At 37.0% G+C, this 21863-nt stretch overlaps 1 protein-coding gene across 5 annotated transcripts in view; it reads right to left on the bottom strand.

Moving 5' to 3' along the window:
* The window catches only part of PCSK5 (proprotein convertase subtilisin/kexin type 5), a 465827-nt gene that overhangs the window by 268250 nt on the left and 175714 nt on the right, over positions 1–21863 (bottom strand). For all 5 annotated transcript variants that reach the window (XM_005581952.5, XM_005581953.5, XM_074017691.1 and 2 more), the window contains exons 6-7: positions 19667–19755; positions 16098–16270 (exon numbers count right to left, since the gene is read on the bottom strand). In XM_005581952.5, the coding sequence (XP_005582009.3) occupies positions 16098–16270; positions 19667–19755 (262 nt within the window). The remainder of the gene's footprint in view (positions 1–16097; positions 16271–19666; positions 19756–21863) is intronic.

Genomic DNA, 21863 nt, shown 5'->3' with positions numbered 1-21863 from the left:
ATCGGTGCTGCAAATACAGAACTTGCCTACATCCCTATCATTAGCTAATTTTATGTTTATTGTGTGAATAGAAAGAAAAAAATTGAGTTACTTATCCACCATATCTGCTAGAATATAAATTTGGTAGAGCATCAACTCACTAAAGGCTCAGTAGAATCAATTTCCTTATCAGAGATGCCCTTTCTTCATAAGGGTTGATTGACACTGAGGATTTACACACTTAACACAGCTTCTTAACTTTATCACAACAGTGTACAAGTTGGTGTGACCCTTGGCTCCTGACAGCAATATCACAATCGTGTAGATTTCTTTTACTTTGTTTATTTTCACAGCATAACTGGAAGAAGAAAATCAGTCTTACATGGAGAAAGAGTAGTAGAATATGTATGATGAAATAAAAACCGGGTGTGTTTACCAATGAAAATAAATACACTTTCATACAACGAATTATATTTCGATGAACTTTTAGATATTCTGGTCATTCAGGAACTTCAAATAATATAATTTTGGAGCTGAATAATGCCCTATGGATATTATGTAAAGTTGGACACATAAAAGGTTCATTCAGCATAATTTTACATTTCTACATAAGGGAATTCAGGAAATGATGTTACCAGAGCCAGTTAGAGGCAGGGCTGGGACCAGAATGCACCCAGTCTTACCTCATCCAATGCTGATTTCCCCTGACTAGTACTGACACCAGGTGTTCCTAAAAATACTTAACAGCTTGTTTAGGAAAACATGCTTAGCCATAGTGGATTCGAGAAAATTAAAAATAAAAAACAAAATAAAACAACCTTCCCTTCTGCCTTATCTCCTTTGCCAAATCAACAATTCCCAAATAATTAGCTGCGTTAATAGTCCCTCGATGGTCAATTCATACTGGTCAATTCTGTTTTTTCTCAGACCTCATCTCATCTGTTCACAGAAGCCTCAGCAAGAATCAGGTGATTAACTTCCGGTCACTCCTTCCTACATCCTCTATGTTTTGAGCCCCTGCACAAACAGTTTTCCCATTGTGTGAGGGCATCTCACATTGGCTGGAAAGAGGGGCAGGCAGACTAGATTTCTCAATTCCTCACTCCAAGCAGCTAAGAAAATAAATGTGTATCTGATATGCTCTCTGAAATAACCACAAGCAATAATTACTAGCAACAACACAGCTGTCTGGGTACATCCACCATCTCAGCATCCCCATTTTTGGGAGAAGAAAAGCTATTCTCTGTTTTTTTGTTTTGTTTTGTTTTGTTTTGTTTTTTTGAGACAGAGTCTTGCTCTGTTGCCCAGGCTAGAGTGCAGTGGCGTGATCTCGGCTCACTGCAGACTCTGCCTCCCGGGTTCAAGTGATTCTCCTGCCTCAGCCTCCTGAGTAGCTGGGATTACAGACGCCCACCACTGCGCCCAACTAATTTTTGTATTTTTTAGTAGAGATGGGATTTCACCATCTTGGCCAGGCTGGTCTCGAACCCCTGACCTCACGATCCACCCGCCTCGGCCTCCCAAAGTGCTGGGATTACAGGCATGAGCCATCGCGCCTGGCCAGAAAAGCTATTCTCACACCTTCCAAAAGTTTTTACAACTTGGTTCATCCCAGAGCAAAGGCCAAACCATGCTCAGACTTTCAGGAGGGCCAGGTTTATGAAGTTAAGAAGGACATTTCTAATATTAACATTGATTACCATTGCTGAAACTGCTCAGAAATATGTATCACCTTTAAATGTATATGGAAGGCATAAAATTTGAAAAATTCCTTTCATAGAGAATAAAAACATTTATTATCGACAGAGGTATGAAAGGAACTTACCGTAAATATTTGGACAGGCACTTGGAAAGGAGGATAGAAGGATATTCCAACAATAATGAAAAGTTCATACTCTTCCCTAAGTTAGCTCTAAATTATGAAATCTCTCACTGTGAAGTGGTTCCAAGTGCCAGCTCAAGTCTGCAAGGGTAAGCTACCCTCATCCAGAGCCCAGCATGCGGCGTGAACTGTCACACGCCTCTACTATATGAAGTAGTAATCTTGATCTTACACAGAGTAACTCCTAACATTTCTGAAATAGAGATCAGCTCTCTCCATTTCCTACCCATGAACACGATCCTGTCTTAATTAAAACAAACTATGCTTTAGAGAAAATTACAGCTGTTATCAGGATCACATTATTTACAAGCCTCTGTAGTGACTATTTTCGGGTCCTTAAAGATGCATCCAGTGTGGCCCTTCCTTTTATAAGAAGCCGATTGCACGACTGCACACTTCATATGTGCAATATCATTCAGCCTTCACGATAGCTCTGTAAAGCAAGTCCTATCATAGTCTTTTCTCTGGGAAACCAGTGCTCAGAGTTTGTCTCAGGTGAAATAGCCAGAGAGTAACCAACTTGAGCAAGGGAGGGACTCTATACCACTGCAGGCCACATCCAAGGATGAAGAGGAAGAGAACAGACCACACGGTGGGGTTCAGGGATGTGCCAAATCAGTTGCCTGAATGATCAGTTCTCCAGGAACTCAGAAAAGAGACAGATCTTTGTTGTAGTGTTCACTTTGGTGACCACAATTCAGCTACGGTTGACTGGGAGCTGCGTGTGAACAGATGGGCCCATGTGTCCCACCCAACAGGAGCTGCTATTGCACAGAGCATGGTGGCAGAAAGTGCCACAGTCATATTTCTTACTGGCCCCGTTGCCTAACTTTGCCAAGACTCAGTTTACACATCAATAAGCTGAGTATTCCTGTGAGGCTCCTGCTCATGCCTATGTCAACTGGCTGTAGGCGTTATAATAATGTTCACAGCTAAATATTAGGTTTGACTGTATTCATCAAACATGAGGTGAGGAATGCAAGCTCAGGTGAAGTGGAAAAACAAATCTGCTATCTAAGCCATATGTACTTTAAAATCATTTGATATTATCAACTGAGTTCAATGGGCCTTTGTGTATTAAATAGTGGTTTTTCTTTTCCGATGACTGCCGTGTTATGTTGAAGGAAACTAATCTGTCTGTTCTCCCTATCAACTTTCTCAAAACTATGTTGAGAATCAGAGCAATTCAAAATTAGTATAGACCTCAACTTGACCTAATCTAATCCCTATATGATTTGGAATCTTCCCTTAACAGGGACACCCATACTATACTATACTAGAACACTCTTGTGAGGAGGAGTTCACTTACCTCCCAGGTAGCCCAGCAGTAACTATAAACAGAGCAAACAAACCAAAGGAACAAAGGACTGTTATTGATAACTGATTAATCCAGTAGTAGAATAGTCTAACAGAGGGATTTAAAATAGGATTTGCAAAAGTTGATTTAAACTGCCCAGTTACTAATGGATCTCTAAACTAAAACTGAAAACAAGATGTTAATAAAAATTTGAAATTTGCACCTATGCAAGGTTAGAATAGATTTGTGTTCCTCTCCATAAAAATGCACAACAATTCATATTAATATAGTAACCTAAATTTGATACTTGGATGTCAGATAACTTTGTGCAATTAAATAATGTGAAATCACATATGTATTTATGAAAAACGCACATTTGTTTCCAAAATGGATATTATATTGGGTACACTCGGCAAGCCACGTCTTAGCTTTGTTAATGTTCTAAATACACAGAATTCCACCAGGATGTAGTTAAATCTTAAGGCAGAATTTCTAAAGCAAATCCCAGTTAAAGTCAATTTTCATTAAGTGGAACCAATTTTTAAAGAAGCTCCCTTTTCTTTCCGCCTAGCTATGTATCATTCCAAAATTTTACATTTGCCAACTAGTTTAACAGTAATCTGTCATTTATTAGAAAGCAAACTGGTACTAATCCTGCTACAGCTGGGTGTGTATCAGATAAAAACATATCCCTCCTGGATGGAATTGGTTAACTTTATTATGATTATTATTACTGCTTTCATTATACCTCTTCTCTGCCCTCCTGGTGAACATATGCCTTTAATTTAAGGGTGGGGAAATATGTGTATGTTCACTTGTGTGTATGTTCAAGCAACCTTTGCTTTCAGCAAACACTCCATATAATCCATCAGTTTTTAAATCTGGTGAATTGAAAAGGCAATTGATGATGGGAAGGGAAAATAGTAATCAGAGTCTTCCTAAGAGACTAAATAGTCAGACATATGCCAATAGATGTCTATCAGATGTCTTGGTTTCCATCTGGACCCCTAAATACAAAAGAGTCAGGATGGGATGAGGTCCACAGTTTCAACAGAGAGTGAAGGGGCCAATGATCCTGACTTCACTGACTCTTCTTGACCATCCTTGACAGTGGCTCTGTTCTGTTAGAATTCACTGGAAAGCTTTAATTGATATTACTAAAGCCTAAGAAGCTCAAAGAACGATGACTTGAACTCCAAAGTATACTAGTAGATAAAATGACAAAGCAAACTCTATAAGCTATGCTCCTAAAATATCTACAAAAAACTGCATGATTTCTCCAGGAAAAAAAAAAAAGACTAAGATAAATGCCAAACCAGTGCTTGGCATATAGTGGGTATTAAATAATTTTTTTTTTTTTTATATCTTGCTTTTTTGAGTCTTGCTGTGTCGCCCAGGCTGGAGTGCAGTGGCCCAATCTCAGCTCACTGCAACATTGGCCTCTGGGGTTCAAGCAATTCTCCTGCCTCAGCCTCCTGAATAGCTGGGACTATAAGCATGTGCTACCATGCCCAACTAATTTTTGTATTTTTCGTAGAGATGGGGTTTCACCATGTTGGTCTCGCCTGACCACAAGTGATCCGCCCGCCTTGGCCTCCCAGAGTGCTGTCATAACAGGCATGAGCCACAGCACCCGGCCTTAAAAAATATTTGAGTCAAATAATAACGGGAACACTGGTAACCTTAACAGAGGCTTTTCTGACTATGAAAAAGATTCCATTTCAAGTTTTTTTTTCTTTTTCTAAAAAATGTTATTAAACACACTTGTCAGGAAATTGTGAAATGCTGTCAATATTAGACACCTGCTGATGCATATCGATTGCACCAAGTGTATTAAAATCTGAATGGAGCAAAAAAGATGATTCCAAGGCAACTAGACTGTGCTGCAGTAAGTCTTCTTATTGTGGGCTGTCTACTCTGCCCTAGCTTACCAGATTCTGTAAACTGAAGGGACTTTGGAAGCTTGCTGGCACTTTATTTAGAACATTTATTCATCATTATACAGTGAGCTCCCCAAAGACAAGGGCTGTGTGCTATTCATCTTTCCCTACCATCTAGAAAAGTGCCTGGAATATTATAACCCCTCAGTGAATGCCTCCTCAGTGCAACCAGGAATAAATGAATGAATAAAGAATCAATCATAGAAAACTTTAGGGTCTTAGCTTCTTATTCTGACACAAACCCTAGGGTCATCTACAGCTAAAACATTGTCAACTCACTTGTTTTATAAAATCATTTTCCTATTTAGGACTGACTGGGAAGATGAAGCCAAGAATGTTCCCTGAGAGAATGCTTTGCTGGTCATGCCAAGGAGCCAAGCCAAAGGCTCACCATGGTAAACGCAACTGTGTAAGTCTGAATGAGAGAAACTTTTAAACTATCCTTTCCTAAGATGACATGTAAAATTTCAATTCTGAGACCCTGGCAAAACTGAGAAAGAACCTGTGAGAGAACCTATATGCCCTACTAAGAAGTCTAGGATGTTCCTTCTCAGTCATAAGGAGCAGTGATGAGTTTTAAAGAGAAAAAAAAAATGACAAGATTTGCCTATGAAAATACTTCGTTGACTGCAGTATTCAGGCAGAATTCAAAGTTGAAGCTCAAGCTGGGAAGTTTGGAAAGTATGATATTGCAGAAGTCTGTATGAGAGATTTGTTTCTAACTGTAAGGACAAGAAGGCAGATGGATTTCATAAGGTTTTAGGAAACAGAACATGCAAGACTTACTAGATGACTAGCATGAGGAATGGAAGAAATCTTAGGGTTTAGGAAGGGAGACTGGGTGAATGGGAGTGCCATCAACAAGTGAGAGAATACATACATGTTGATAAAATTAACCACTAATATTATTTCTAGTTCCAATGTTTGGACTCTAAAGGTCTAATGACTTTAGCTGAATTGCACAAAGTAATTCCGCAAATTTTAAAACCAAGTTAAATTTAAAAGCAATTCAAAAAAGTAATAAGAAAAGCTTCTATGTAGTTAAAGTTGAGAACCGTGGTTAAATGCATCACTTTCACTACAGGACTTCTCAGAGCCCTTAATATGCTTTTATTTATTTATTACTATTTTTTTGAGACAGAGTTTTGCTCTTGTTACCCAGGCTGGAGTGCAATGGCATAATCTCGGCTCACTGCAAACTCCGCCTCCCGGGTTCAAGCGATTCTCCTGCCTCAGCCTCCGGAGTAGCTGGGATTACAGGTGCAGGCCACCATGCCCGGCTAATTTTTGTATTTTTAGTAGAGACAGGGTTTCACCATGTTGGCCAGGCTGGTCTCAAACTCCTGACCTCAGGTGATTTGCCCACTTCGGCCTCCCAAAGTGCTGGGATTACAGGCGAGAGCCACCACGCCTAGCCTTAATATGCTTTTAAATCTTCAAAAGGAGCATATAGGAAGTGGAGTTTCTTAAGTATACTTGACAGTAAAACCTCTCTACCCCCAACCCCTTTTGCCTATCATTTTATTAAATTAGTGGTTTATGCCACATACTTAAGAAAATATTATCTTTGATATTTTTCCCACTTATATAGGCCATTCTTGTATAATAACCTCAAGATTGTATAATGACTTTCTATAAGGGTTACTCAGCAACATGAGACTTAGAACAATAAAAATTTTTTATGGTACTTTGCGTGATTAGTCAGTTTTTTGTTTTTATTACCTTTGCCCATTTTAAATAGTGATAATGACTAAGATTCATAACATACTTAGAGACTTTACATTGTTACAGGAGCTCTGCTGAATATTTTATGGGAATTAATCATAAAATCACCACAACATTACTATAAAGCATTTACTAGCATTTAGCTCCATTTTAATATAGAAACAAACTGATCCTCAGAGAGGCTAATTAACTTGAACATGATACGAAAGTACTGGAATTCATATTTCCAAATCCAGGGCCTGGGTACTTTAACCATCACACTATACCATGTATGTTTATAACATTTCTAGAATATTAAGCAAAAATAATACCAGTGTGATCCTTAAGTAAATTATCTCAGTACATGCATCAAATTGGCATGGAAGTCATTTATAAATTCATTCACTCATTCATCCTTTCTTCATTAAACCCCTGTTGAGTGCCAGACACTATCGTGGGTACTTGGGTGCAGTAGAACAAGCATGGAAGAGAAAATGAGATCAGTAGAAATAATCAATAGAAGGAGGTATAATAATTGCAAAGAAGGGATTCTGAAGGGCTGGAGTACGTGTGTGTTATATTGTATATAGGAAAAACCAGTGAAGCCTTTTAAAAAAACAAGTTAGATGAGAGCTCAGAGAAGCATGGGGTTTTGTATATAGGGGTCACTGTGACCTTGTCAAAAGCAGCTTCAGTGGACTGCTGGGGTGAAGTCCTGAAGCAGTGGCTTCAAGAGATAATGGAAAACGAAAGTTGGAGGATGGCAAGGTGGGACAACAGCTTCAGAGAATTTCATTCTACAGGGGAAAAAAGGAGAAACGAGGCAGTATTAGGGAGGAGATAAGAAACCGAATCCAGCAGCACATCAAAGCTAATACACCACAATCAAGTTGGGATGCAAGGCTGGTTCAACGCATGCAAATCAATAAATGTGATTTACCACATAAACATAATTAAAAGCAAAACCTACATGATTAACTCAATACAGACAGAAAAAGATTTCAGTATAATCCAACATCCCTTCATAACAAAAATCCTCAACAGACTAGGCATCAAAGGAATTTACCTCAAAGTAGTAGGAGCCATCTATGACAAACTCATAGCCAACAACACACTAAACAGTCAAAAGCTGAAACCATTCCCCTTGAGAACTGAAATAAGACAGGGAATGCCCACTCTCAACACTCCTATTCAACACAGTACTGGAAGTCCTTGCCAAAGCAATCAGACAAGAGAAAGAAATAAAAAGCATCCAAATAGGAAAAGAAGTCAAACTATTTCTCTTTGCTGATGATATGATTCTATACTTGAAAAACCCTTGACTCCACTGAATGGCTCCTGAAACCAATAAACAATTTCAGTGAGGTTCCAAGATATAAAACCAATGTATGAAAATCAGTAGCATTTCTATACACCAATAATGCTCAAGTTGAGAGCCAAATAAAGAATGCAATCCGGCTGGGTGCAGTGGCTCATGCCTGTAATCCCAGCACTTTGGGAGTCCAAGGCAGGCAGATCACCTGAGGTCAGGAGTTTGAGACCAGGCTGGCCAACATGGTGAAACCCCATCTCTATTAAAAATACAAAAATTAGCTGGGCATGGTAGTGTGCACCTGTAGTCCCAGCTACTTGGGAGTCTGAGGCAGGAGAACCATTTGAACTTGGGAGGTGGAGGTTGCAGTGAGCCAAGATCATGCACGCCACTGCACTCCACCCTGGGTGACAGAGTGAACTCCATCTCAATTTTTAAAAAAATGCAATCCACCCACAATAGCTACACACACATAATAAATACCTAAGGATACGTCTAACCCAGGAGGTGCAAGATGTCTACAAGAAGAACAGGAAAACACTGCTAAAAGAAATCAGAGATGATACAAACAAATGGAAAAAAACATTCCATGCTCATGAATTGGAAGAATCAATATTGTTAAAATGGCCATACTGCCCAGAGAAATCTATAGATTCAATGCTTTTCCTAACATCTTTCACAGAACTAGTAAAAACTATTCTAAAATTCACATGGAACCACAAGAGAGTCCGAATGGTCAAAGTGATCCTAAGCAAAAAGAACAAAGCCAGAGGCATTACATTACTTGATATAAACTATACTAAAAGGCTGCAGTAACCAAAACAGTACAGTATTGGTACAGAAACAGACATGTAGACCAACAGAATATAATAGAGAATCCCGAAATGAAGCCACACATCTACAGCAATCTGATTTTCAACAAAGTCAACCAAAAAATAGCAATAGAGAAAGGACTCCTTATTCTTTCTCTATTATCCCAGTATTATCTCTACTTATCCCAGTAAATGGCCCTGGGATAAGTAACAAAGAAAGGACTCCCTAGTCAATAAATGGTGCTGGGATAACTAGCTAGCCTTATACAGAAGAATGAAGCTGGACCCCTACATTTCACCCTACACAAAAATTAACTCAGGATGAATTAAAGATTTAATGTAAGACTCAAACTATAACAATCCTAGAGGAAAATCTAGAAAATGCCATTTTGGATATGGGTCTTGGGAAAGAATTTGTGACCAGGTTCTCAAAAGCAATTGTAACAGAAAGAAAAGTTGACAAGTTGGATCTAATTAAACTAAAAACCTTCTGCACAGCAAAAGAAACTATCAATAAATAGATAACCTACAGAATGGGAGAACATATTCACAAATTACACATCCAACAAAAGTCTAATATCGAGGATCTATAAGGAACTTAAATAATTCAACAATCAAAAAACAAACAACCTGATTAATAAATGTGCAAAAGACATGAACAGACACTTCTCAATAGAAGACACACAAGCAGACAACAAACATGAAAAAATTTTCCACATCACTAATCATCAGAGAAATGTAAATCAAAACCACAACGAGATACCATTTGTGGAAAGCAGTCTGGAGACTTCTCAAAGAACTTAAAACAGGCCGGGTGTGGTGGCTCATGCCTATAATCCCAGAATTTTGGGAGGCTGAGGCAGGCAGATCACCAGGTCAGGAAATCGAGACCATTCTGGCTAACACGGTGAAACCCCGTCTCTACTAAAAGAAAATACAAAAAATTAGCCAGGCATGGTGGCGGGCACCTGTAGTCCCAACTACTAGGGAGGCTGAGGCAGGAGAATGGCGTGAACCCAGGTGGTGGAGCTTGCAGTGAACCAAGATTGCGCCATTGCACTCCAGCCTGGGCGAAACAGCAAGACTCTGTCTCAAAAAAAAAAAAAAAAAAAAAAAAAAAAAAAAAAAAACCAACAACAACAGAGCTGCCATTCAACCCAGCAATTCCATTACTGGGCATATATCCAAAAGCAAATAAATTGTTCTACCAAAAAGACACAAGCACTCATATGCTCATTGTAGTGGTATTCACAATAGTGAAGACATGGAATCAACCTAGGTGCCCAATCAATGGTGGATTGGATAAAGAAAATGTGGTAGACATATACCATGGAATACTACACAGCTATGAAAAAGAATAAAACCATGTCCTTTGCAGCAACATGGATGCAGTTGGAGGCCATTATCCTAAGCAAATTAACACAGGGACAGAAAATCAAATACTGCATGCTCTCACTTATGAGTGGGAGTTAAACATTGGGTACTCATGGACATAATGATGGGAACAACAGACACTGCAGACTATGGGGAGAGGGGAGAGGAAGGGGTGGATGGGTTGAAAAACTATCTGCTGGGGACTATGCTCACTACCTCGGTGAGCCTCAGCATCACACAATTTACCCATGTAACAAACCTGCACATGTAACCCTGAATCTAAAATAAAGTTGAGATTATTTTTAAAAAGACCAAAGAGGGAGTCTCCTCTCGTTCTTTAAGACAGGAGAATGAACAGTACAAATGTATATTGAAGGTAATAATAGAGCTGAGAGAGAAATTTTGAAGATAAAACAATTTTTTGAGGAGGTCTTTGATAGGGCGACATGGGATAGGGTCCAGTGAACAAATGGAGGAGGTGGCCTTAGGTAGAAGATGAACAATTAATTCATCATAGTAACAGAAGAAAAGCTAGAGTATGTGGCCACAGATAAAGGCGGAAGGTCTGGTGTGCCAAATAAAATCAAAATGACAACATGTAACAGAATTTACCAGATTTTTTTGAAGCCTATGTTTTGTCTTCTTGGCTACGGGGAATTTCTGTTTTTCCTCTCTATAAATTGGGAAGAACAGTACCTATCTTTTGAGATCATGAAGATTAAATGTTATCATTTAAGTCCTAGAAGATGACTACAGTATAATAAACTGAACAAAATGTTAAATATTCATGTTGCTATTATTATTACTATTAATTGTATACAGCCCAAAGTATATAACTCTAACTCTTGCACTTAATTTTATAGCTCCTTAGCATCAAATAAAATGCATTCCTTAGAAGAAAGAGCAAGTTGTCAACTGTGACATGGTTTATTTAACACTGTTTCTCTAATGTAATTTTGCCACATTAATTCTAAAGGGGCTATAAATTGAATCAATTCTGATTTTGTTAAAGTCTTTGAAAACAGTATTACATTCTTTGAGCCAAATGCTTATCTTATAGTAAACAAATAGGGAGCATTTTGAAATTCAATATTTGCTACATTTTTTGATTAGCTTGCAGAAATAATGGATGCAATCAATACTTGGACTCCCTGAGCAAAACATATTTATTTCCTCTGTGAAAATCTTTCGATACTTGGGCTTATCTATTGCTGCCTGATCTCTTTGAAGGTCTTGACGCTGCTGCCACCCTGATCCAACACTCTCCTGGACCACTTCAATCTTCCAGTCATGCCTCTTCATCTCTCACCCCACATACAGTTACTGTTTACATAGTAGTGATCTTTTAAAATTGTATAAGGTCAGGCCACAATTCTGTTTAAAGTCTTTCATGGCTTCCTGTAACAGAACACAATTGACACGCCCACCATCATTTAGAAAGCCCTGTAAGCTGGCCCCCACCTTCCCCTCCAACACATCTCCCTTTGCCCTCTTTCTGTTCCAACTTGCTCTCAACACCTACATTAGTATTGTGTTCTGGAAATACACCTAAATCTTTCCCTACCTGGGGTTCTTTGCTCTTTCTGTTCCTTCTTCATATAATAGTTCTTCATATGATTAGCTTGTTATCATTTATGTCTCTGTTCAAATATAACCTCCTCAAAGAAGATGTTCTGTCTTCCCTAACTAAGGCAGCTGTGCTTTCCCTCAGCAGAAATCAGTTTACTTTCATTCCTACACTTACCCTCAGCTGAAACAGTCTTGATTGTTTCTACCTTGTTTCTTGTTTTGTTGCTAGAATGTAGAAACTTTTATGTATCACATATAAGATGCAGATGTCTTTTTGACCCCTTTATCTACAGTATATAGAAAGTGGGAGTTGGCTAAGCTTAATATCATGAATAAATAAATTCCAATCCCTACATTTTTGTAGATGATAAACCCCAATAGGCCAGAATGACTTTAGGCTGCTGTGTAGGTTTTCAGCTAGCTAACCGAAGGAATTATTTTATCATTCATTTATTTCTTCATTCCTTAAGTAATTAAGCCAATAAATCACTTTTTTATTTCATTGTTGTACCCTATAGTCTAATATACAATTGTTTTTATTTAATTATTTTCTTTATGTTTGACAATGTATGTGACACAAAAATACAAATGATAATACTATCAAAGAATATAAAATTTCCTGTCTCACTTGATGCCTCATAAAAAAGATTTATTTAACCTGGAAAAGAGAAATACACTGCTTAAAATATTAAATTATATATCAATAGATATTTAGAGGAACATCCTTTGGGAAAATACAAACAAAATTCAGGACTACAAACACGAATAACTAGACTGAATTTGTATATCCAGAGGCTATCTCACTGAAATTGAAGATATGCCTTTAAAGGCAAGTGAAATTGAAGCTTTCGTACAGACATAGGAAGAACAAAATAAATGACACTACATAGCTCAGGAAGGCTACGTTGACTTCCATCATATTATTATTATTATTATTTTATTGAGACAGAGTCTTACTCTGTTGCCCAGGCTGGAGTGCAGTGGCACGATCCTGGCTCACTGCAACCTCCACTCTTTGGGTTCAAGGGATTCTCCTGCCTCAGCCTCTTAAGTAGCTGCGATTACAGGCACCCACCACCACACCCGGCTAACTTTGTATTTTTAGTAGATATGGGATTTTGCCATGGTGGCCAGGCTGGTCTCGAACTCCTGAACTCAGGTGATCCGCCCACCTTAGCCTCCCAAAGTGTTGGGATTACAGGCATGAGCCACCACACTAGGCCTGCATCATATTATTTTTAATCTACCCCAACAGGTAACTTAATGGAATTATCAGGAACTAGGCAGTGTGGAAATGGTATAGGAGAGAAGGATGATGGACTGAAGACAAATTTAAATAGCTTTGTAGGAGGACATGATCTTTTCTCTGAAAAATAAAATGCATTTATTATATTTCAGGTATTATACTAGCTGTTTTATATGCATTATCATCTCATTTTACACTTATAACATCTCTGTTAGTTAGTATAACATCACTATTAGTGCCCTACCTTAGATAAGAAAATGGAAGCAGAGAGGTAATTTGATCTATATAAGCTTAGAGAGACGTAAATGGCAAATATTGGACTCAATCCTAGCCCAACCCGAAAGCCTATTTGTATTAAATACATGAAAACACTATCTTGTTGACCTCATCACATTTAAATGCATCACCACGGTTTTTCCATATTAAGATGTGCAATGCTATCAGCCAAAAAACAGTTTGTTCTTATTGATAGCTATTTCTTTTGTTACTACCTCAACTCTAAAAGCAAATGGTTTGATTTAAAACTGAATTCCTTTTTTTCCCTAAGTAAAACCTTGGAAGATCTTCAATGGAATATTGAATTAATTATGATAGCTCTATATTCTAAAAATTTTGAAACAAATAAAATAAATGAGTTCTATTCTTAAGGGTTGCCCCAGAAAGATGTGTAGGATAGACCATTAGGTGCAAGTAGTAATGTGCAGAGGTATATAATCCCTGTTTGCATGTTAATATACACAAGAGTATGGAAACATGTAGCCTATACTCTTAACAGTGGTTACCCAGTTGGGTGGGGAAATCTATTATTAAGTTCATCTTTACACTCATTTTTGTATAATCTGTTACAATAAGCATAAGTTACTTTCATAATTAATAATGAATATAAAGTAAATTTCCTCCAAATTATTTCTAAATATAATCTTCCTATGTGTTTGAATAATTTTCTCAGATGATTTTGTTTCTAATCTTAACCTCTTTTTCCTCTTCTTTTAACAAAGTACCACATTTTTAACTTTTTACACAGTAAGCTTCCAGTTAAGATTTCCATCGAATGAAAGACTCCCCAGCAAAAATAAATTTGAAAATTGTTGGTTTATGTGTTCTGCTTCAGTGAGATGCCTACTAGTCTGTTAGTAAAACCAGCTATTGAATATGGGGCATTCTTTGTATATACATGCACATTCATGAAGTTATGTGTATTACTAATTTAAATATTTTCAGATTAGTGAGAAAGTCCAGATTGCTCTTTATTATAAGAGCCATATACATACAGTTTTATGATTAAATATGAACAGTGCTTGGTTTACTTAATTTGAATGATCATTCTACTGAAAACATAGAGATCATAGCAATTTGTAGTCTGTGGCTTCAGCAATGAAATCACCAGATTACACAGAATATGTTCATTTGTTGTTAAGGCACCTTGAAAGAAAACTTCTAGACAATGAGTTAAAACATTATCCTATGATTTAAAAGACTGTAATATAGAGAGCTGAAAATTGACAAAGAGCTAAAAAAGTGAATGTTTTAACCAAACGTGAACTATCTTTCAGCTAGGAAGTATCTACAAAATAAGTATATAATTTTCTCCTCCAGTCTATTTCAGAATAACTAGAAGACAGCTTAGCTCAGTCTTCTATTAAAACTGTAACAAAAATCCCACAGAGATGTGGGCAAATCATTTTTACTCCAGCTGCAACATTACATTAATCAACAATGCATTCCACTGTAAATATCTGAGCTGGATATTTAACAACCCTGTGGTTAGCATCATTTGTAGTTAATTAAATTTGATTCAACAACTTTATTGAATACTCACTAGAATTCAATGCACTGTCTAGGTTTTGCAAAGCCCATGAAGATGTATAGAGCACAAGGGCGGCTCTCTAGGAACTCGCAATTTACTATGGAAGATATACCCAGAACTAACTCTGATATAAAGCACAATATGAGAGGAACTCTATGTAACAGTAGTAAGAATATAAAGCACAGGTAGGGTCTGTTTATAGTTAATTCTAGTTTGGGCAGTGAGAAGGCTTCTGGGAAAAGGTAAACTTTTTTTAGCTGGGGCTTGATGGTCAAACAGGATTTGGGCTTACAGTGGGAGGACTTGGGAATGGCGCACGGGAACTATGTAGGAAGAACAAGGAAAACATTCTGTGCTGTTGGATAGGAGTGGAGCACGTCTACATTATAAGGAGTAAAACAGAGGAGGAAGAAAAGGGAGGTTAGGGCCAGATCAATAATGGCCTTAAATGAACAAGACTAACGGTATGCTTTAAATCACCCAAAGGTCCATTCATGAATAAGAAAAAGACATTACTTTCGGTGGAGCTCTCCTCCTTTCATGATTACAAAGATTAGTATCCTTATTTTCAAAATTTAATTTAAATAAGACAGGATTTCTTAAGATCTGTAATTTGAAATAGACATTTTATTACATTAGATTATATTGTTAGTTTTTTGGGGGAGAGTGGTCAATCAATTTTTTGGTGCAATTAAGGAAAAGAACGATGCATTAAGCTACTTGGTTGTAGAGATCAGGAGCTGGAACACAAATAATATTGTCCTGGGACAGAGGTGGGAGAAACTAGGGAAAGTACTAAAAAAAGGGAGATGCCCCTTGGGGGCAATCTATTCACTACCTGGAGAGTGTTAAATTATCTTCACTCAATTTCACAGTCCTAAGAATGTATTTCTCTGAATGCAAGATTTACGTATTAATATATTTTCTTTGAAAGAATTTAAGCACTGTAATGTACCTGTTTTCTTCAGAAGAAACTCTCTAGCTCTTAGTTCACTGGCAGAACAGAAATAACTCACAATCCCAAATGTTCACCACCTCTTTCCATTAGCCTACCTGCTGGCTCAGCCTAAGAGCTCCATCCAATTCTCTAGACTGCAGCCAAAAACCCATAGATTCTTCATATGAGAATCATCACCCATCTACACAGTATAAGCCTTCATGCTTTTAAAACCTACCATTCTAACGCCGTTTTCAAAGGCTTGCCGGGTGAGGGGGGCTGGTCCGTCCACAGTCTTGCCATCATCATCCGGGCCCCAGCTGGCGCTGTAAATGTGCACGTGCTGGGGGTTGAAGCTAACTGATTTTGCTTCAACCATGTCCGTGACATCTCCGTCCAGCATTCGCACTCCTTCAACACAGAAAGGAGAACTAGTTCCTTACAGGGCTTCACTACACAACACTCCAAAAACACAGCTGCAGGATTCTCGGGGGGAAGAATACATTTTTCATCAACACTTCAGTGCGCATATCTTCCCCTAGCAAAAGGATAATGTATACTTTGCAGGCAGTGTCTTGGGCAGAAAGGATGTCACATTGTATATAAAAGAGCAAAACTTAAAAATGTTTTTTAATCCATCATTTTCTTTTTCTAAGGTTCCATTCCTTCTAACAGCTGCCACAGCCTCTCCCTTTGCATCCCTCTCTTGAGTGAGTACTTGACAAAGAGATCTTCAAGCAATTCATCTTCCTTAAACTCTTTATTGAATAACTTGTGTTCTTAATTGATACAAAACATTCTATCTAACCTTAGCAGTCATATACTATTTGGAAAGCTGCCAAGGTAGGATGGTCTCATGTCTTCCATATTTAATATTAGCCTCTAATCATAAGATTGATGGGAACTTAATGTTTCTTTTTTTGCTAAGTTATTTATGTCAAATAACAAATGAGAATGATCTCTGTGGATGCAACAATTCAAATAATTCTCAAAGGATTTTAGCCATGTTTAGTTATTAATCTTCATTTAAGCATATTTCTATCAAACAGATACGAATTTATTATTAACCCTACTTTGCAAAAAGAGACACTAAGATACTCAGAAATAAATTCTATGCCAAATGTCAGGCTTTCCTTTTTCCTTTTATTTTGGAGGCTCATAAAAACAACCACAACCAAGCATCTAATTGTTATGTAAACATATCTCTCCTTCAGCTTAAATTAAATGCCATCACTGAAACACTGTATCATTTAAAAATTATATTTTTACAGGCCAAATTTAATCCTTCGGAAAACCTCGTCATCAGTAGGATTTTAAGTTTTTATTGGTTATCAACAAACGGGGATTAAATAATAAAACCCCAAACCAAGTAGCTTTAGATAGAATTATGTGAGTTGAGGTGGGAATACTGGTAGAAATAAAAATATTCTTGAAGTAACTATATCTTCCTTGTGCATTAAAAAAATGTTTAACTTTTAACTATAAAACTTGCAAACAAGGAAAAATAGAAAGAATGAAGAATGAACATATACATACACATAGCCACTACTCAATAACTGTTACCATTTTGTCTCATTTTCTTAATCCAAAAATATAGATATTAGGTTGAACCATTTTAAATTCCATGACAGATATGACTCTTCATCCTTTAAAATTTTTTACAAAAAAGTAGGGAAATAAGTTCCCATGGTCATCTAACATCTAGCCAACATTTCATTCCCCTCCATGTATCTCTAAAGACATTTGGGTGTTAATGTCTCTTGACTGTCTTTCCTCAAGACTTTTGAATTTTTAATGGAGATGTGTGTTAACAGGAGAGGCGGAGAATGAAAGCTATGAACAAGTTCCATTACAAATTTTGGAATGAAAATTGGAAAGTTTTTCCATGGTTTGTTTTGTGTGAGTAAAAAACCCTACATAATGATCTCAATGTACTGCATCCTGAGTGACCACTGGGCTAATTTAATTTAAATATTCAAAATTCACCTGCATGTTTTTTAGCAAAGAAAGATGAACGACTCTATCCTCTTACTTCCTATTGAAAAGCATAAAATGAAACTATTTTATTGGTACAATGAGGTCTGAAATAAACACAGTAATTGCCCCAAATAAGCTCACTAGTGTTCTAAATGCCAACAGGAGAGTAGGACGTAACACTTGAATTCAGTTTCTACGTCATGCACAAAAAAATGCTTGCAAATCATACTTAGAGGGTGATGTTCATTTTCTAATAGAAATTTCACAAAAAAGATTTTTACTTTGTTAAGTTTAAAGATAAAAGGCTATTTTTCCCTCATTTAACTCCAAGCCTTCATGCCTTGGGTATGGGGGTTAAATTTATTATTCAGAATGTTCTTGTTTTAGAACATTTTTGATTTGTTGCCATACATTCCTTTTTTTTTTTTTTTTTAAATAAGGTTCTGTAAGCTAGGTCATTGGTTTATCTGTGAGTTCACAAGTTCATCGTCTCATTTTTTCAAAATTATTAAGATTTCTGGGTTTCTGCTGGAGAGTAATGATAAGAACCAGGAGCTGTGTGTCTGTGTATGCGAGAGACTATATCCTGGACCATGAGAAGGGCTGACCTGGCAGCCTCTGATCTCATTCTCTTGGGATCATGAGGGGCCTCCAGAACTCTCATCGTTCTTCAGGGAATGAAGAATTTTTTTCTTTGCCTCTTTTCTTTAGCTCTTTCATATGCATTGTGCTTAATAAATAGCAGATGCTCCCCGCTAATTAATTACTGCTTAACAAACTATCATACTCATAAGAATTCAGGGGTAGAAAAAGGAAAGAGATCAAATGCACTGTGGACTGATATTCAAGGTAGATTCAGAAAGCCTTTTCTTAGTTCTATTATTGTATACCTTAAATATTTCATGTTAGGGAAACTCTATATTCATATTCCTATCCCAGACAGAATTGTCATTTTAATTTTTTAGCTCCAACACTATTTCCCACTTGAAAACAAATAGTGCATTGGAAACAAGGAGGTCAACCTGGTTCCAGGAGCTTCATTCATCTTATGACGCCCTTAGGAGACCCCTAGGGAATACCTTCAGGCATAACGATAAAATCATGAGGATACGTAGACTGTATTACGATATTTTCTTCCCATTTGTGTGTGGCTGTGGCACCGGGCTGTTTCTTACAAAGATGATTACAAATGGGAAAGTTAAGAATTTGCTTTTATTAATGCTTAAATTTATACAGCTTTGGCTGGGTCCTTATAATAATTGAGTTTGTACATACACATGCCTGCATATAGATATAATCTGAATCATTCATAGAAATAGTATCACTATGTTATGGGACTACAAAAGGAGATTTTTGCCATGTATCATTTTAATTACAATTAAAAGGAACTTTTTAAAAGCCTAAGCCAAAGGAAAAAAACAAAAACAAAACCAGGATTTTTTTACTTTGAGAGAATTACAAAATGCTTCTTTCCATAGAGGTATTATGGCCTAATGTTTATATGATTAGTTCTTTCTGACCCAGGCACCAATTGTAGCATTTTGGTACAAATGTCAATGACCCCCAACTTCACTACTAGATAACATTTTTTCAAGTCTGTTTAAAAGAAAAGTGTTTACAATAGTTTAGGGTGACTGCTTCAGAAGTCTTTAACTAAATACATTTAACAGCGCCTGCTAACATGGCCATGTTGGGGCCAGCAATAGTTGAACACTATTACGTAAAGATATGCCCAATCGTTTAACCTCCATTTAAAAAGGATTCTGAAAGCCAGTCAGCCAAAGAGCTAACTGGTGCATTTCTACATCCACGTAAGTTGGTTTCCCGTACCTCCGATCTTGGCGTTGAAAGCAATTCCGACTGTGCAGTGCGAATTGTTTGCAGCGGCTGCCACTTCCCCAGCACAGCGAGTCCCGTGCCTGCAGGCAGAACACACACACTTTCTAAAGTAAGACAAGCACCGTTCTCACAAAGCCAACGCATCACTGCCACCACTCAGAGTGGTGAAGAATGTACCCAGCTGTGGTGTTTCTGGAACTTCCTTCCCAAGTAGCACTTTGTCTGTCCATGGCAAACTTCTAGCACTTAATTAGACCGTTCTGGATTATATTCTTGACATGTTTATTTTGGATATCTTGCTTTCCCAACCGGACAATCTCCTTGAAGGATAAAAGTTAGAAAAACTCTGTTTCTATATCCCCCAAACATCTACTGATCCGCATAGTGGTCACCGGATATATGTGCTACCAGATGTTTGAAATGTGACTACTGCAACCTCATCTCAATTTTTTATTTAAGCTTAAGAACTAATACTCAAATCAATTATTAGAAAACTTAAGATGGGTATGAGAATCTGCTTTTTAAATTGTAAATTTAAATACAGATCAAGTATTTCCAATACAGTTTATTAGCTGAAATGTGATGTGCTTTAAATAAACACTGGATTTCAAAGATTTTGTATGCAAAAATGAAAAGGTAAAATATCTTATTAATCATTGTTTTATACCAGATACATGTTAAAATATTTTATTTAATAAAATATGTCATCCACACTTATTTTACTTGTTTTCACCTTTTTAAAAGAAATGTGGATACTAGAAAATTAAAAAAAATACATTTACCGAAAAAACATTCTCTGTTATTTCTTGTCACAATAATTTTGTGCCTTGATCAGAGAAATCTTTTAGCTGAAAGAACTTCTAAGATCCTCTTTTAAGGACGGCAAAGAAGTTTTCAGTATAAAGTACAATTTGCTTAGAAACGGTGGCCTAAAACTGTGTGCTGAGAAGAATTCTAAAGTGTGACTGAGCCCAGAGAAAGAACACTAAGACTGACCTCTAACGTCTGCCATGCCTGCAGAAGGGGGATGTAACAGTCACTATGGTTTATCTGTCATTGCTAGTGAAGTTAAATGCCCATCCCTTCCCTCGTTTTTAGAGAAGAGGGCATCTAGGACCAGAGATATGAAAAGGTATGTTGAGAGTAGCACAGTTAGCAAAACAGTAACTAAAACTCAAGTCCCCAAATCCATTTCAGTGCTTTTAATTTCACAGCACAGCTGCCTCAGACCACTACTCTCTGTGCAACTATAATCAAGTTACTGCTTACAACTGAAAGGTACACATACAAGTTTACAGAAAAGAGATATATACTGCTTTTTTCACTTAGTAATATTATGCATATCTTTCTATATAAATATTAATCTATATATTACCTTAATGGTTATTAATGTACTACATAATTCCTTAAATGATATATAAAAATGTTTGTGAAGTGTGTATCTGTCAATATATACACACACCATAAGCTTTTTAACAAGTCCTCTTTTCCTGCAACTTTGCTCAGTTATTCACTAATATTAACAACAATATGAAGAGCAATCTTGAGTACAGATATCATTTTATGGCTTGGGATGAATTCCTAAAAGTAGAATTACTGGATCAAAGAGTAGACAGTATGTTGTCAAATTGTTAACAGCACACAAAAGTAATATAACCAAAACTCATAAAAGTTGCAAGATCGAAACAATTACTACACAATGAAAACTATAAAAAACAGATCAAAGAAATTGAAGAGAACACAAACAAATGAAGAGATGTTCCATGCTCCTGGACTGAAAGAATTAGTATTGTTAAAATGTTCATACTACCCAAAGCAATCTACAGATTCAATGCAATCCCTGTCAAAATACCAACGACATTCTTCACAGAAGTGGAAAAAAAAAAATCCTACAATTCATATGAAACCACAAAATATTCCAAATAGCCAAAACAATCCCAAGCAAAATAACAAAGCTGCAGACTTTAAAATATACTAAAAGTTGTAGAAACCAAAACAGCATGGTACTAGCATAAACCAACAGAACAGAATAGAGAACACAGAAATAAATCTATGCATATACAGCCAACTCATTTCTGACAAAGGTGTCAAGAACACATACTGGGGAAAGAAGAGGGTCTTTCATAAATAATGCTGGGAAATCTGGATATCATATGTAAAAGAATGAAACTATTACGCACCCCCCTCC

This window comes from Macaca fascicularis, chromosome 15, assembly GCF_037993035.2.
Source record: "Macaca fascicularis isolate 582-1 chromosome 15, T2T-MFA8v1.1".
In the NCBI taxonomy this organism is placed as follows: Eukaryota; Metazoa; Chordata; class Mammalia; order Primates; family Cercopithecidae; genus Macaca; species Macaca fascicularis.
Note: the sequence above shows the minus strand (reverse complement) of the source record. Positions and strands in the feature narration are given on the sequence as shown.